We start from the raw sequence: 15,859 nt of genomic DNA, 5'->3' as shown, positions 1-15,859 counted from the left end.
GACCAACAAAGAAAGATTTCATGTTCCTTGGCAAAATGGACTGCAAACAGTGTGGGAACAGCTCAGAGGACAATTTTAGGGATACACTGTGGGCTTTAAACTTTCTGGCATTTGTCCATGTAGAGTTGGCCACTCCCTCTGAAACACCCTCTGGCAATCAATGAGGCTAATGTGGCTCTACGTGTGTCCCCTACAACACCCGAGTGACGGGGGACTAACAAGGAACTTAGACGAGGGCATCCCTGGTGACTCGTGTAGTTAACACGTATTCATCTCCTGGTCATTCTGGAGTCAAATTCTTGTGCGTTTACCATGTGCTGAAGGTCCAGAGGTGAGAGATACACATCTCTGTCACTAAAGTCCTCGGGGGTAGTAAGGAGGGCCAAGTAAGGAATGACATCATCACAGCCTGCCGTGACCAGGCTGCGTCACCCACACGGTCAGTGGTGGCCTTGGAAGGATGTCTAATTACACCGGAAGGTGGGAGCCTTTTTTTCATTTCCTCCTTCCAAATCAAGGCCTGGATTTTAAACCTCCATACAAATAACTGCACATTTTTAGGTGACATGTTAATCTAGATATTAATTCCGTCTGTGTCCCATCTTCCGGTGTAATTAGCCATCCCTCTATGGCCACCACTCACCGTGTGGGTGATGCAGCCTGGTCATGGCAGGCTGTGATGATGTCATTCCTTAATTGGCCCTCCTTACAACCCCCAAGGACTTTAGTGACAGAGATGTGTACCTCTCACCTCTGGACCTTCAGCACATGGTAAACGCACAAGAATTTGACTCCAGAATGACAAGGAGATGAATACGTGTTAACAACACGAGTCACCAGGGATGCCCTTGTGTCTAGGGCATCACAGAGCTGCACAGTGCTGAGGGGAGAGCATTCTGTGAGTTTCCCAAACCCCCAACAGCCTGGTAGTGTGATATTTGGGAAAATCAAAAGCAATGTGAAATAATCTGTGATGGCCAGAATGTCAACGTTTTAAACGAAGACAACATCAGTTTTTCTGATCTTTCCTTTCCCTTTGGGCTGTGCTAGGGCAGGCACAGATAATTCTTCAAGAATAGTGCATCTCTACTGAAGTGAAGTCACGACAGGGATGGGGACAAGGTGCACAGAGGAAGCCTGAAGACCCTGGGGGTTCTGACACGAAAGGAAGCAGGGGTGGGGCCGCCTTATTGCCACCATGGGTACAGGTGCAGAGTTGGCAGGAAACCGAAGCACCTTCTGTGGTCAGACACTGACTAGTCCTATTTATGATGAAGCTGAAGTATTGCTGAAATCGGAGGTTTTAGGTGAGAGTCCATAGAGCGTTCACACAGAAGACTAGACGTGAGTGAAGAATCTTAGATGTAGGGGGTAGAGAAGAAATCTAAGATCACATCCAGCCTTGTTGCTTAGACAAAAAAATGTGCGTGATAAGGGCGCTCCCTGAGGCCAGGCACCTGGAGGGGAAGGGGCTTGCAGAGCCAGTAGCTGAGGGGCGAGGCGTGGAGAGCTACCACCTGGATGTGATTATGCCGGCACAGCTCCTGACAAAGTCTCGTGGGCACTGAGCTACAGGCAACGGTTTCTGAGTTGGACTCCAACGTGCAGGTGGTAGGTGATGCTCTGGGCCTGAACAAGGGGGCACAGAACAAAGAGCCCCCGACAGCGCTGGACCATGCAGAGAAAGAGCAGCGCCCGCATAATTCCAGCCTCTAATCTGTGCAACGTCCTGTCGTAAAAGCCTTTCCCTAAAGAAATATCATCCGTCCAACCTCACATCAGTAACTTCAAATTCTGAATTTTGCTTCTGAAAACTTAGTTTCCCTGAGGCTGAAACGTCTATAGAGAAAACCACTCAGACTTTTGGACAAGCTAACGGCCCACAGGCCGAGCAAACGGCTGCCCGGCCACATGTGCAGCAAGACCGTGGGGGTCCATACCGATGCAGAGAGGAGAAGGGTAGTTCCAGCGTCGAACAGTCCCTGGCATACACGAAATGTGGGAACGGCCCTGTGGGAGAGAAAAACGAAACAAAACCCAGATAACTGAAAATAGAGTATTTTAGGATCTGTTTATGAGACTATCTATACTGTCTTTTTTATCTTTTTGTTTTAATTACAAGTACAAAAGATCAGAAATTGTGAAATCTATTTTTATGAATGACTGCTAATGAATCATATAATTTGAATCAACATAGAAAAAAATTATTACTACGTTACTTTTTTGCTAAAATAAAAATCTTACGATTTTTCTTCAAATAGGCAATATTTTTGCCTAGACCCTCTCCCGATATTTAAGGAAGATTAATTGAATTGGGCGAAATATACCTTTTTTTTGTTTTCCATCATCAGAATTTCTAGTTTTTGGTCTGAAAGGCTAAAAATGATTAGGGAATACTAGGTATTGATTAGAAGGCTAAAATGCCAGCAATACATTATCTGTGTAGGAACATGCAACCTTCTTTGTTTGGGCTGGTTATAAGTCACAGGATCACAATATTTGAAAAAGAAATGGGTCAGGTCTTCCTTCATCTCAGGAAAAAATAAAAAAAGACTTAATAGTCATTTCATTACTAGATAGGCTCAAAAATCGTCAAATTAACTTGCCTGCAATAAAAGTAATTCTCATCACTCAAGACCTCATCATCCTTCAAATGCATAGTTTTTGACTTTAAGCTTTCCCCCCCAATATGCCTGTTTGTTGCATTAAGCTTAGTTTTACAAAATCTGTTCTAGTCTTCCTCTTTCAAAAATCATACAGGAGAGGGTCAAACTCAGAGATACTTGTGCTAAAATCTCTCTTACAACTGAAGAAAAGGGAATAAATGAGACCTCTCTGTGCAGCTTATTTTGTTCTGATTGCGACCCAGTGGCCTTACCTGCCAGACTTACTTATCTATTGAATTTCCACTTGCCACTTACAATTTGGATAGAGGCAACTGGAAAACATTATCTGCAACTCATGTTGACTAATCCCAACCACACCGGGAAGACATCAGACAAGAACTTGCACTACGCAGTTGTCAGTGGCAAACCGAGGCCCTGGGTGTGGAGACACTTCACCATCAATCTGCCTGCCACAAAACTGACTTTCTCACACTTCTTGATATTTTTACAAGTAGCTAAGTGAAGGAAAACTATATTTTCAAAGAGGAAATTCTGAATGATGTTTTTGCTGGTAACATTTATACTCTGTGTAAACTCATTCTCTGATCCATTGAATGATCTTCAATAAATTTCTCTCTGAAATATGGATAAACATAAACTCCAGAAGCCTGCATAGATATTTATTGACGACTATCAATAAAATAGTCATTTATTAACAATCTGTCATATTTTGCTATTGATTTTGGTCTTCAGATTATTAATAAAATAGTCATTTATTACCATTCTGTCATATTCTGCTATTGATTTTGGTAAAAACAATTCAGATGAGTGATTATAGCTAAAATTTTTGTAATTAATCAAAAGGAAGACAAGATTCTATGTATTTGCTAGCTTTTACCCAAAAAAGAATTTTCTTTTTTATGTTTTAAAAGAAACATTAAAACAAGTCTAGAGAAGATGGAAATCGTAAATCATTCAAATATTTAGGATTTCTTCTCATCTTTTGATGTCATGCACACCCATCGATCTCACCCTGCATATAATATATAGCTGTAACATTCACGTGTTCATCATGCAAAGAACAATGGTTTTCATGACTACTATGTAATTTATGCATACTAACATTCCAAATATATTACTCTTAGTAAAATTTTCAGTTGTTAGCAATTAAAAAAAATCCAGAATTTTTGGCCAGGCGTGGTGGCTCACGCCTGTAGTCCCAGCGCTGTGGGAGGCCGAGGCGGGTGGATTGCCTGAGCTCAGAGGTTCGAGACCTGTCTGTAACAGCAGTGAGCCAGAGTAAGACCCTGACTCTACTAACAACATCAGAAACAGCCAGCACCACAGGAGAAAGAAGAAAATCAACAAAAAAGGAGTACTTCAAACAAAGAAGAATGAACAAGCACACTGAAATTAAAAATAAAAAAAAAAATTTGAAAAAAAAAATCCAGAATTTTTATTTGCTTGTGTGGATGAAAAACATCAGCTTGCAAACTCAAAGTTTCACATTGCTTGTAATGATGAAAAAAAAATAGCTTTGTTTGCATTTGAAAAGCAGAGCTCATGCTGGTCTGATTAGCCTGCACAGAAGTGTGTCCACAGGCCTGTTTCTCTAGGCAGCACATTAAACAGTTCCTTATAAGATATATATATTTTTTTCTTTTGAGATAGAATCTCAAGCTGTCATCCTGGGTAGAGTGCTGTGGAGTCACAGCTCACAGCAACCTCAAACTCTTGGGCTTAAGCAATTCTTTGCCTCAGCCTCCCAAGTAGATGGGACTACAGGTGCCCGCCACAATGCCCAAGGATTTTTTGGTTGCAGTTGTCATTGTTGTTTTTTTAAGCTGGCCTGGGCTGGGTTCGAACCCGCCAGCCTCAGTGTATGTGGCCGGCACCCTAGCGACTGAGCTACAGGCACCGCCGAGATATTTCTTTTTAAAGAATCTTTTCTGTTTTCTTCTCTGATGGCTGTAGTAGTATAATTTACTAAAAAAAGCTAACATAAATTGCAAAGTGACATAGTCACGAAGTAGAAAAAAGATGAGCATCACGGTCAGAAGCAAGTATTCCAGTGTGGGAATTTCGGAGGAGTAGAGTGAGCATAGTATTTACATGACTTCAGTCAACCTAATGCAATCCAGAACCAGGCATAAGCACGACATGTCGGTACAGATGGAGGTGCCAACATACATGAAACTTTGAGCTATAACCTGCAACTTTTTACATCAGACATCATAACATGTGAAGCAGGAAAAATGCATCCGAAAGAATCAGCCTAAATAGTGTTAGTGTGCATGATTAACAGTTGGTTGAGATGGCACAGCTTTCAGAAGTGCTTCCTCAGTACAGTTTTCCCAGCAGAAACTCCAGTTCCGCTGTCTCTCTTTCTGCAGAGTTACAGCAACCACTGCAGTCTCCATCCAAATCTTTATATGTCGTAGACTTGTTTTCATGAAGATGACTTTATGTATTGAGATCTGTTTCTAGTAATAGTTTTCCCTTATAAAGCCTGCGAGGCATTTTACAAAGATTCCTTCTAGTTTTAAAGCACACATCATATGGTATCCACACCACATGGCTGACTGGGAAAACCGGGAAGTTTTGTATATGAAGCACTTGGAACAGTGCCCAATCCACATCCCATATTTGATAGTTGCTGAAGGTGCCGTTTGTTACTTTGCTCAGGACTACAAGATATCCACCCTGAGATAAATGCAGAACTTGAATTACACACGATGGTGTTATTTCATGGCTGTATTGCTGCAACTCTTTTCTGATGTTTACTCGGGCTGTTTTATTTAAGTCATTAAAGAACATGAGTAAAAGAAATTTTTTTAAAAAATTGCCAGCTCCTATATCAGCACCTGTAGCTCAGCGACTAGGGTGCCAGCCACATACACCAGAGCTGGCGGGTTTGAATCCAGCCCCGGCCTGCCAAACAATGACAACTGGAACCAAAAAATAGCGGGGTGTTGTGGTGGGCTCCTGTAGTCCCAGCTACTTGGGAGGCTGAGGCAAGGGAATCACTTAAGACCAAGAATTTGAAGTTGCTGGGAGCTGTGACACCATGGCACTCTATCCAGGGTGACAGCTTGAGACTCTGTCTCAAAAAAAAAGAAAAATTGCCAGCTTCAAAGTCATAATGCACACATAGCCAAAATACCCTATTGCCTATAGTGACTGAAGATTAGAAGCATTAGTAGTAGGCTTAAATACATACTTCTCCTGGACTATGGAATATACATGTTTCAAATGAATTTTATTATCAGCATGGAGACTATATAAGAATTGAGTTAAGTGATAGAAACAATTATTGGAATAAACTTATTCATGATTAAACCAGAAACTAAACAAAAGAAAAATGAGTAATCGTGCAATACGTTAGTATAAAATTTTTTAATAAAAACTTTGTATTTAAAAAAACTATCCAAGTTTATAAAAACACCTACTTAGCATTTCATGAAAGTTACTGAAATCTATTATTTAGATGTCTTATTTACCCAGCACGAAGTAGGCGCCTAATGATGATTTATTGAACAGAACAATGAAAACAGTTTGCAAAGCAGCACAAGCACGTGTGTCAGGAACAGACTCTATTATTGGGGTGTAAAGAGGTGGTACCAATGCTTTGCTTCCAGAATGTTCTCTGCACAGTTAGTAGAACACACATTTTGAAATAAAAACATCATAAAATATAGAATGCTTAGCTTTGAAACAGTACTTTATCATTCAGATGCTATTTCCAAATGATGATTCAGAGAATCAACACTCATGCCTTTTTTTGTTTGTTTGTTTTTAGAGGCAGAGTCTCACTTTATTGCCCTCAGTAGAGTGCTGTGGCATCACACAGCTCACAGCAACCTCCAGCTCCAGGGCTTAGGCGATTTTCTTGCCTCAGCCTCCTGAGTAGCTGGGACTACAGGCACCCGCCACAATGCCCAGCTATTTTTTTGTTTGGCCGGGGCTGGGCTTGAACCCACCACCCTCGGTATATGGGGCTGGCGCCCTACCCACTGAGCCACAGGCGCCGCCCACGCATGCCTTAATATGAGTAGTTTGGCTCACAAACTGAGTAAGGAAAACCAAATTTGCTCTCTGGGTATAAACCGAAGGCTCTATCTGTGAGTGAGTTGCCCAAAGATTACCATGTTGCACCCATCCTATTACCAAGACCACAAAAGAGAGATACCTGCAAGGTGTACCCGGGCTCGCACTGGAAGGAGATCACATCATTCACCGTGTACCGATCTCCTATCTTGATGCCGTTGCTGGGAACCGTGGGCTCTTGGCATGCAGCAAGACCCACAGCTAGGAATGCAAAGACAGACACCAGAGATTACTCAAGATAGACAATATTCTTGCTGTTAAATAATGAAGGTTTTTTCTTTTTGTTTCCATTGCTGTTCTCTTGTAGAAATGAGCAAAGGCTTTACCTTCCTCTCTTGTTGTCCTACCAAGAAGATTTGATGTAACTTCAAATCAGAGTTATGAGCTAATCCTTAAATATTAATTTCATTTTCATCATGCAGTAAATCAAGGTTTTTCTTTATATACTAAAATTTGTTACTTTCACATTTAGTGTAAAATACATCAATACCAGTATAGAGACATTACAAAAGATCCTTAAAAATCATGTTTCCTATTACATGCCAAACTCAATGATACTGTTCTTCTCTTGTTTTTGCTTTTTTCAAACATACTTAGCAGGCTTTATGAAAAAAAATTTAAGTATGAATCTGGGAATTCTATTCTTCCAGAAAAACATAACATGATGCCCATCAGTTTATACTCATTCTTTCTCTCTGTCTCTCCCCCCACCCCCTTCCCTCTCTTTCTGTCTCTAGATAAGAAAATCTCTCATGCAGTCTGCTCCTTGCTAAACAGGACCAATGTTTGCAGACTCTAAAGCTGCGATTCCACACCTTCTTACCTGAGTCACCTTTCATTAAGGGACTCACAGATCTTTTTTTAAACATCATCAAATAATACTAGAATTCAGACTAAAATGTCAAATTAACTCAAGATTATCTAATACTGAAACCTCACTCTATAAACCTTCCTCATGAGAATAAACAAAATACACAGCTAGAGGATTTATAGACTCAAAAATCGATTTTGTTTAGCGAAAGATACACTCTCTCCATTACAAACGGAATGAGTTCTGAGGATGTAGAACGCACACATGGGCAATGCTGAATGTGTTAATTTGATTAAAAAACGAATTTGATACTTTTTCCTCCATTCTTGAGAAATTTTACTCAGGAGAATATGTTCCAGATCCCTCCACGTAAACATAAAAGAGGTAAAGGCGTCATCTTTTTTAAAGGCTGCATAGTATTCCACAGTATACATATACCACAATTTATTAATCTATTCATGAGTCGATGGGCACTTGGGCTGCTTCCATGTCTTGGCTATTAGGAGTTGAGCTGCAATGTATAAGCTGGTGCAAATATCTTTTTTGCAAATTGATTTTTGGTCTTTTGGGTATCCTCCTAGTAGAGGAATTACAGGATTTTATGAAACCTACCTATGTTTACTCACACTTTCTTATGAAAGATAGAACACAACTATAGCCCAGGATGAAGGAGAGAAATGGAGTGGGAAGGAAGGGGAGGGGCGAGGTTTAACAGAGGGAGGGTAAAAGGCGGGACCACACCTATGGAGCATACCACACGGTACAAATCAAATCTGCCAAGTGTAGAACATAGATGTTTTGGCACAATAATCAAGTAAATGAGGTGAAAGCCATGTTGATTGGTTTGATCTAACCATGTCAGATTGTATTAAAAAAAATCAGCACATTGTACCCCACATATGCATGAATGTATTCATGATCTATGTGTATTTGATGTAATAAAAAGATGAATTTGAAACGGTGCTAAAGACTTATTGATTGGCCAATATCTCTTGCATCAGTCTAGCATATTTTGAAAAAACAGGGCAGATGGGCCTCCCTAGAGTACACCAGCTTAGCACTCTTTCTGTGACGCTGGATATTTGATACTTTAGTTCTTGTACTTAATGCTAACATGAGTGAGTTTATCAGATTAGCTAATTGGGATTCTGAGAACAGAGGCTGCCGGGTAGGGGAGCAGGTGGGCAGGACTTAAGTCAATGCAGAGGCAGAAATCATAGGAGGCGAGCAGGACACTCCCAGGCAAGGCAGTGACCCTAGTGGCTCCTGGGCACAGTGAGACCTCCAATGGCCTTCACTGCCTGGGGGCTGGTCCCAGGGGGCGACTGCAGCCAACAGACGTTCCCTCTTCATGTTTGTTCCATGGTCCCATTAGATCTCACTTTAAAAAAGCAAAAACACCCAAGCTCAAAGATAAAAGATTAAGAACTTCAAGATAGGCGACTGCAAACTTCGGACCCAGCGCAGCTGATACAGTTTGGTTGCCTTTAAATATTTTTTCCTTTAAATAATTTCCTCATACACGCATATTTTTCTTTTTTTTTTTTAGTTTTAAATTGCATCAAATACTTGAAAAGAAGAGAAGTTATCACTTTTTCAATCCAGACATTCTTATTTTTTATGCATTTGACTATGTCATTTTTGAGTGAGGTCATCTATGGATGGCACATTTAGTTCACTATACAGCTAACTGCCATTTATATAAATACATAAAAAAGGAACCTAATTACCTATAGTAAGTCTGGGCTGGATCACAGAGTTTACACTGCTTGGGAACATGTGAATCTTATTTGCGGTCCTGGCAAGTGTCATACCTTATGGATTCTAGAAGTATTTTGTTAATTCCACTGGGTTTCCCAGTAGTGAATGTGAGTTAGAAAATATCCTCATTCTGGGCAGAACTTCTCATTAAGAAAGGCAGTAAAAAAGAAGTTTCCATCAATGGAATTACCTGGATGATGACTTGACTCAGTGGCATATCCTAGCTCTAAAGAGATTAGATTAATGGTAGCAGACCTTGGCCTGAGGTCAGATAGGGTGATTGGATTTAGTATGTTAATTTTGGACAGTTATCATTAGATGGGAGGTTGAAAGATTTACTGTAGACCCTGAACTTAAATAATTTATAATTTAGCAAGACAAATGCCTATAGGCTCAATTGAATTTAATAAAGTATAAAAATGAAAAATATGATTATTAAACAAGCATTGTTATATAAAAGTCAAAATCAACAGCTTTTTTCATAAGCAATCTCTAACTAGGAAGCAGTTCTCAGTGAGATGGAATTATTCTACCAATAATTTACCTGTTAATAATTATATATTCATAGTAAATTTAATTCTGTAATTTATCTGTGAATATCTCTGAAATACTTTCAGTGGTGACGAAACCTATACCACTACTTGAAAGTTGTGTGTGAGTTAAATACTTAGAACGTTTCTTAATTTACTGCTTAAAGTATGGGGAAGGGGGAGAGGGAGGGGGGGAGGATGGACGGAGGGAGGATGATTGGTGGGATTACACCTGCGGTGCATCTTACAAGGGTACATGTGAAACTTAGTAAATGTAGAATATAAATGTCTTAACACAATAACTAAGAAAATGCCAGGAAGGCTATGTTAACCAGTGTGATGAAAATATGTCAAATGGTCTATAAAACCAGTGTATGGTGCTCCATGATCACATTAATGTACACAGCTATGATTTAATAATAATAAAAAAGTGAGCCTTTGAGAAAACCTTCTCAATGGTTAACCTAAAAAGCATTTTAGTATTCATATAGCATGATCACTGAGCACAACCACTGTCCTTGAACTAGAACACTTTTAAAACTTAAAACTCCTAAACTCCTGAGAGTAATTTTAAACCCCCCTTGAGAAATGTTAAAACCCCTAAATTTTAAAGCCCTTGAACTGGAACAGTGTAAAAATCTTATCCACTTGGGATATAGAAATCTGCAAAATAAAACACCACTCCCACTTCAACAACGAGTAAAGGCTAAACTATATGATTGTAACTTCTCTTGAAATTATCAGGGAGTGGAGGCCACAGATGCCCAGGGGACCTCACTTCTGAAGAACAAGCCCCTTCAAGGAGAGATGGGCTAGGAGCCTGGTTAGAATTTAATGGGCTCAATTCGAGCAAACTACCCAGGTCTGAGTGGGTCCTGACCGCTGCAGGGGGTGTCCTTCCTTCCATTAGGTGACTGAGGGAAATGTTGGGGACATAGCAGGGCCTGGAGAGATCCCCCCTTTCCCAGGCCCGGCGCCTCCCTGAACCTTCATTCTCAGGTCACACAAGCTTTAAACCACAATGGAAGGCGCTGCAAATGGCTGGAAGGGTCAAGAACAACAGTGCAGCTCCCAGGAGAGAAACGTCTTCCCCATCTGGGGACAGGGCAGCAAAGCAGCGTGATCTTAGGAGCCTCTGCCAGTTCCAAGACAGAGGTCTCCAGCACAGGGCATGGGCAAGGACTCCCTCCCAAGAGGGAGAGTTTCACCCCCTGGGCAGGGAAGACAGAGGGGTTGAGAAACCCCACCTCCTAATCAGACTCTCTGTCTGAAGCCTAGAAGCCCCGGCTGCAGGTGCAGGCTTGGCCCCAGAGCAACAGCCGGGGAGAGGCGGGGACCTGGTGGGGAGGGGACAGCAGCACAAGGCCACACTGAACCCAGGCAGGCAGCCCAGGGCAGGGTGGTCTGAAGCCGGGACGCTCTGAGCAGACCCTCCCCAGATCCCAGTCCTGGCTCCCACCAACGTGAATACTGAGTTCAGAAGGAGTCACTGTTGCTTTGCTGTCCAGCACCAAGGTCCATGCTGGACGCTCTCAGCTCAGAGTTTGTAATGTACGGGATAAACTGATAATGCCCTTGTTTACTTATCTGTGATCTAAGATTCGTAAATCTTTGTTTTATTTTGGTTTGGTTTGTTTCCTTCAGGAAAGAGCCCAGAGCCATAATAAAAGGTATGTTCATTCTCAAATGTCCAATCAAATAATACGAAACAAGAATAGATGGCTGTATCATACATTAAACATTCAGAGATCCTTACTGTTCAGCTTTTACCTGGATCATGTAAGATCACAGAATATCTCCATCAGATGCCTTGACTCGGCTTTCTTGGAATTGCTTTTATTATTATTAACAACTATCCCTTCACATAAAAGAGATTTTCGTTGAGAAATTCCAACTGGTGTCCATTTGGAGAAATGTCCTATTATGATTGAAAGGGCCCAGTTTTCAATTCTGTCTGAGAAAACTGAAATTCGGCAGATGGACATAGGTGTGACAAACATAACAGCTCAGGTTTCAAAGGCAAACTTGAACTCCAGTACGGACGCGTTGATTTTCTGCCTATTTTTAGGTACTGCTGACACTTTTTTTATTGATACATATCAGTTGTACATATTTTGGGGGTACATGTGACAATTTGATGCGTTCATAGAATCAAGTATATGTTTTACCTTAAATATTCATTTTTTTCTTTATACTAGGGACATCAAGTTTTTCTCTTGATCACTATTAACTATGGTCACCTTACTAATGCACTGAACTGGAGGTCTTATCTCTGCTATCTAAGGGTGTGTCTGTTCCCATTAACCCACCTCTTTTCAACACCCTCTCTGGTTCCCAGACTCTGGTAACCACCAATCTACTCTCTGTCTTCACGAGATCCACTATTTTAGCTCCTAGATGTGAGTGAGAATTTGCAGTATTTTTCTCTCTGCGCTTGGCTAATCTCACTTATCCTAACAGTAGTTGCAAATGAGAGGACGCCTTTCTTCTTTCACAGATGAATAATATTTCATTGTATTTTTAAAATTCCACATTTTCTTTATCCATCAATCCATTGAAGGACACTTTCCTCAAAAAGCTAAAATAGGACTGACATATGATCTAGAAATTCCATTACTGGGTGTGTACCCAATAAAGGAAATCCATATATGGAAAAGATCTCTGCACGCCACGTTCATCGCTGCTCTGTTCACAACAGTGAAATACGGCATCAACCTTCAGCGACTCTAGGCGTCACCGCGTGGAAGGCTCAGCCTCTGTGCACGACTATCCTGACGGTGCAGCTTGGAGGCTCACCACCCGCTTGGCACACGGCCTTCCGGACAAGAGACATCAGTCTGCCTCTGCGTGTGATGGGTCTTAGCAGCATGACTCGGACCTGGGCAGGCTAAGAATGTTCCAGTTCTCTTTCTTCGTGTTGAAAATCTGAGCATACCTCAAAAGTATCAGGTTATTTTGAGTACAAATAAGCAAAAATATTGCCACATGTTTACAGAAAGAACTGGTATAAAAACTAAGTATTGATAGCTGTTTTCATGTTTATTTTGCGGAATATATTTTAGCAAAATAAATCTGAATTTAGGTATTTATAGATTGGCAGTTTAAGATTTATAGATTCCAGTGGGCGCTTGCCACCTGGAAGAAAGACTCGGACCCTACTTTAGATATAAATCAGATGGTGATTTATTACACCTGTGTGAGACATCGTGCTGGGACTCAGGCTGAGACAGTGAGGGGCCTTAGGGGTCTTTTTCCTGGGTATTACAGTAGATGCAAAAATCTGTGTCAACAGGTTAAAAATGTTAGAAACTCTTTGGCAATTAACATCACTAGTACTTATTATACCATTTGATACTGATCTTATAAGGTTAATTCTACCAATCCATTCTATAATTTAGTTTTCCAACTCTGGCACAAAGAATTAGAAGGTGAAATGATTTTTTCTATTAATCCTCAAGTGGTGTTAGCATAAAGAAAAAAACAACTCAACCGTTCATAAAGAAAATAAGTGAAAATATAGTACTATGTTTGGCCAAACAAAAAATAAACACATTAATTAATTTAACAAAGTCATCAATTCTTGAAAAAGGTTCATTTTTTTCTGAGAAAAATGTGTCTCTCTTCTGTCTCTCTTAATGTTGACTAGGAATAAAGTGGAATGTGGACAAGTGTATTGATGAAGCTTCAGCCCATGTTGAGTTTGGGGATCACTGTAGATAATATAATTGCAGGCTAATTATTTGGCTAGCACCTCTTTCCGTGGAAAGTTAATGAAAAGCCAGAAATGATGAGTTTGAAAGGAAGAGAGCAATTCATCAATTCTAACATTGCTGAAAAAAATTAGTGCATTTCTTAACCCTATCATAAATAAGGTTTATGTTTTCCTATTTAGAGCTGCTCCCAAAATGCATCAACAAAGCAGATTTTTTACAGACATACCTTACATAAATATCATCCAGAGCATCATTGTACACTGTCGCTGGAGTAGTCCTATTCATATAAATTGGAATAAGTGTGCATACAAAAGCCTATGATGAGTAGGGAAATTTAACCAGAATGTGGAACAGCCCCGCGGTTTGTGTCTGGTTCAGAATATTTATCATCAGCTGGAAATCTGGCTTTTCAAAAAACATGCATGCATTTACATCCTAGCAAACTGTTTATCTCAATTCAAAAGATCACTTATTAAAGCTTATCCGCATATTTGCTTATTTGGAACTGCTTATTAAAGGAGATGAATGTCAACATTAAGCATTTTTAGTGCTTGAAAACACGTCCTAAAATGAACCCCACTCCCACTGAATATTCTTATTTTGCTTCTACAAGGCTCACCTGCATAATCAAATGCCAAAAAGGCTTTGTGAATTTGACCTGTGTCATCCATTTATCAGACTATTAACTCAGTCTCACATCCATTTTTAAAAGGTTAGAGTCTCCTGTGCGATGCCTCCTTCCAATTAAAATGAATAACACACAGATGTGGACACAAGAGTGCCTGCTCTTCACTAGTTCTGATTTTAACAGCCTTGGAGACTAGAAACAGACAAGGCTCTCGACCATAATCTGTTTGGAAGTTATGATCTCCTGTGTTTTCGAATGCTAATACAAATACTTTTTATTCCACTCACGAAAAAACTAGTCATATTACAAATAATTAGTTTGGGGGCTTTTAAATACAAACAACCTGAAATCATAGCAGTTGTTTTATCTAATTATTCCAGATACTAACGTCTGCATTTGCCCCCTTAGTCTTTCATAATAGTGGACACGTCACGAGCTAGATTTTAGAAGACCAAATTTCATGTTATTCTTAGACATACTTTTAGAACAATAAAATTTCATAATTTAATAAGAACATGCATGTATTGCTCCTTCAAGAAAATGCATCACTATAACAATGAAAGCCGGATGCAAAAGCGATGGCCTTACTTTTGTACTCCAAGTGGAAGCCGGCGGCTGCCACGCTGATGTCGGACTGGAAACGCAGGTACAGCTGGTTGGACGTGCTGTTCAGCAGAGCCGGGACCGTGGTACCTGAAGGAAACAGCATAAATACAACTTCTACACTGCACAATTACTCGCTTGTCTAAATATAAAATAAGACAGGATATTTATTTAGAATTGTCTGATCAACATAGATTTCAGTATTGATTTTGATCATGGCACGTTCGGCTGTTCTGTTTCTCTACGTACAATAAAAACTCACACATTGTCTCCTCTGATCCCCTCAAGTTCACATGATTTCTACCACACTTTTTATTGTGCAAAAACTCTTACTTTGGCCATACATCTGATTTTTGCATTGTTGTAACAATGCAATCTTCTGCTTTAAATTTTATTTTATTTTTGTTTTTAATTGTACTCAACCTGGACGTTCTTAGAAGAGCTGGAGGGCGCAGCCGGCCAGGGCGGATGCCAGTCCCAGGTGCTCGTCATAAGACGTTACTCCTGACTACTGATTCCCTTTCCATTCCCTTAGGACTCATGCTGAATAACGTTCCTGGGAATGGGCACAACCAAACGTGCGTGCAAAGGAAAACGTAGGTTTATCTTTACACTGTGCTTCTTCTGCTTCCAATGTACCAGCCTGTGTCAGAGTAACCCACGCATCCGAAAAGGGAATACACACGCCGAGGACAGGGACAGCAAGCAGATGAGGACAGCAGAAGGTGCTGAGGGAAAGAGACGCGTTCTCCACTCAGAAGGTTAAGATTCTTTGGTAGGGTAGATGGTAACATGGGAAAACAACAGACAAGTTTAAATCACATTTTCTCTTGAAGTGCAGTTGTTCAATATTCCACTGTACTGAAATCTTTCTCAAAATAAGTACCATGGATGCATACTAGATGGTAGGAAAAGATCCTTCACATCAAACCCACGGCTGCACAGGCACGCTGTTGGAGAGAGCTAAGCTGAACATAGAGCTAGCGTACAAAGAAAGAAATTGTATTTGAAATAGCAAAGCAAGGGAGTAAGCTGATAACTCTCATCATCATCTTTCACTCTCTGCTTAAAAGAGTCCAATGTGCCCAACAGCTCTGATT

At 40.5% G+C, this 15,859-nt stretch overlaps 1 protein-coding gene across 2 annotated transcripts in view; it reads right to left on the bottom strand.

Annotated features, from left to right (window-relative positions):
• CSMD1 (CUB and Sushi multiple domains 1) overlaps positions 1 to 15,859 on the bottom strand; it is a 1,787,407-nt gene that overhangs the window by 163,229 nt on the left and 1,608,319 nt on the right. For both annotated transcript variants that reach the window (XM_053598050.1, XM_053598051.1), the window contains exons 37-39: positions 14,745 to 14,849; positions 6,796 to 6,914; positions 1,941 to 2,010 (exon numbers count right to left, since the gene is read on the bottom strand). In XM_053598050.1, coding sequence (XP_053454025.1) covers positions 1,941 to 2,010; positions 6,796 to 6,914; positions 14,745 to 14,849 — 294 coding nt within the window. The remainder of the gene's footprint in view (positions 1 to 1,940; positions 2,011 to 6,795; positions 6,915 to 14,744; positions 14,850 to 15,859) is intronic.

Source organism: Nycticebus coucang, chromosome 7, assembly GCF_027406575.1.
Source record: "Nycticebus coucang isolate mNycCou1 chromosome 7, mNycCou1.pri, whole genome shotgun sequence".
Lineage (NCBI taxonomy): Eukaryota > Metazoa > Chordata > Mammalia > Primates > Lorisidae > Nycticebus > Nycticebus coucang.
Note: the sequence above shows the minus strand (reverse complement) of the source record. Positions and strands in the feature narration are given on the sequence as shown.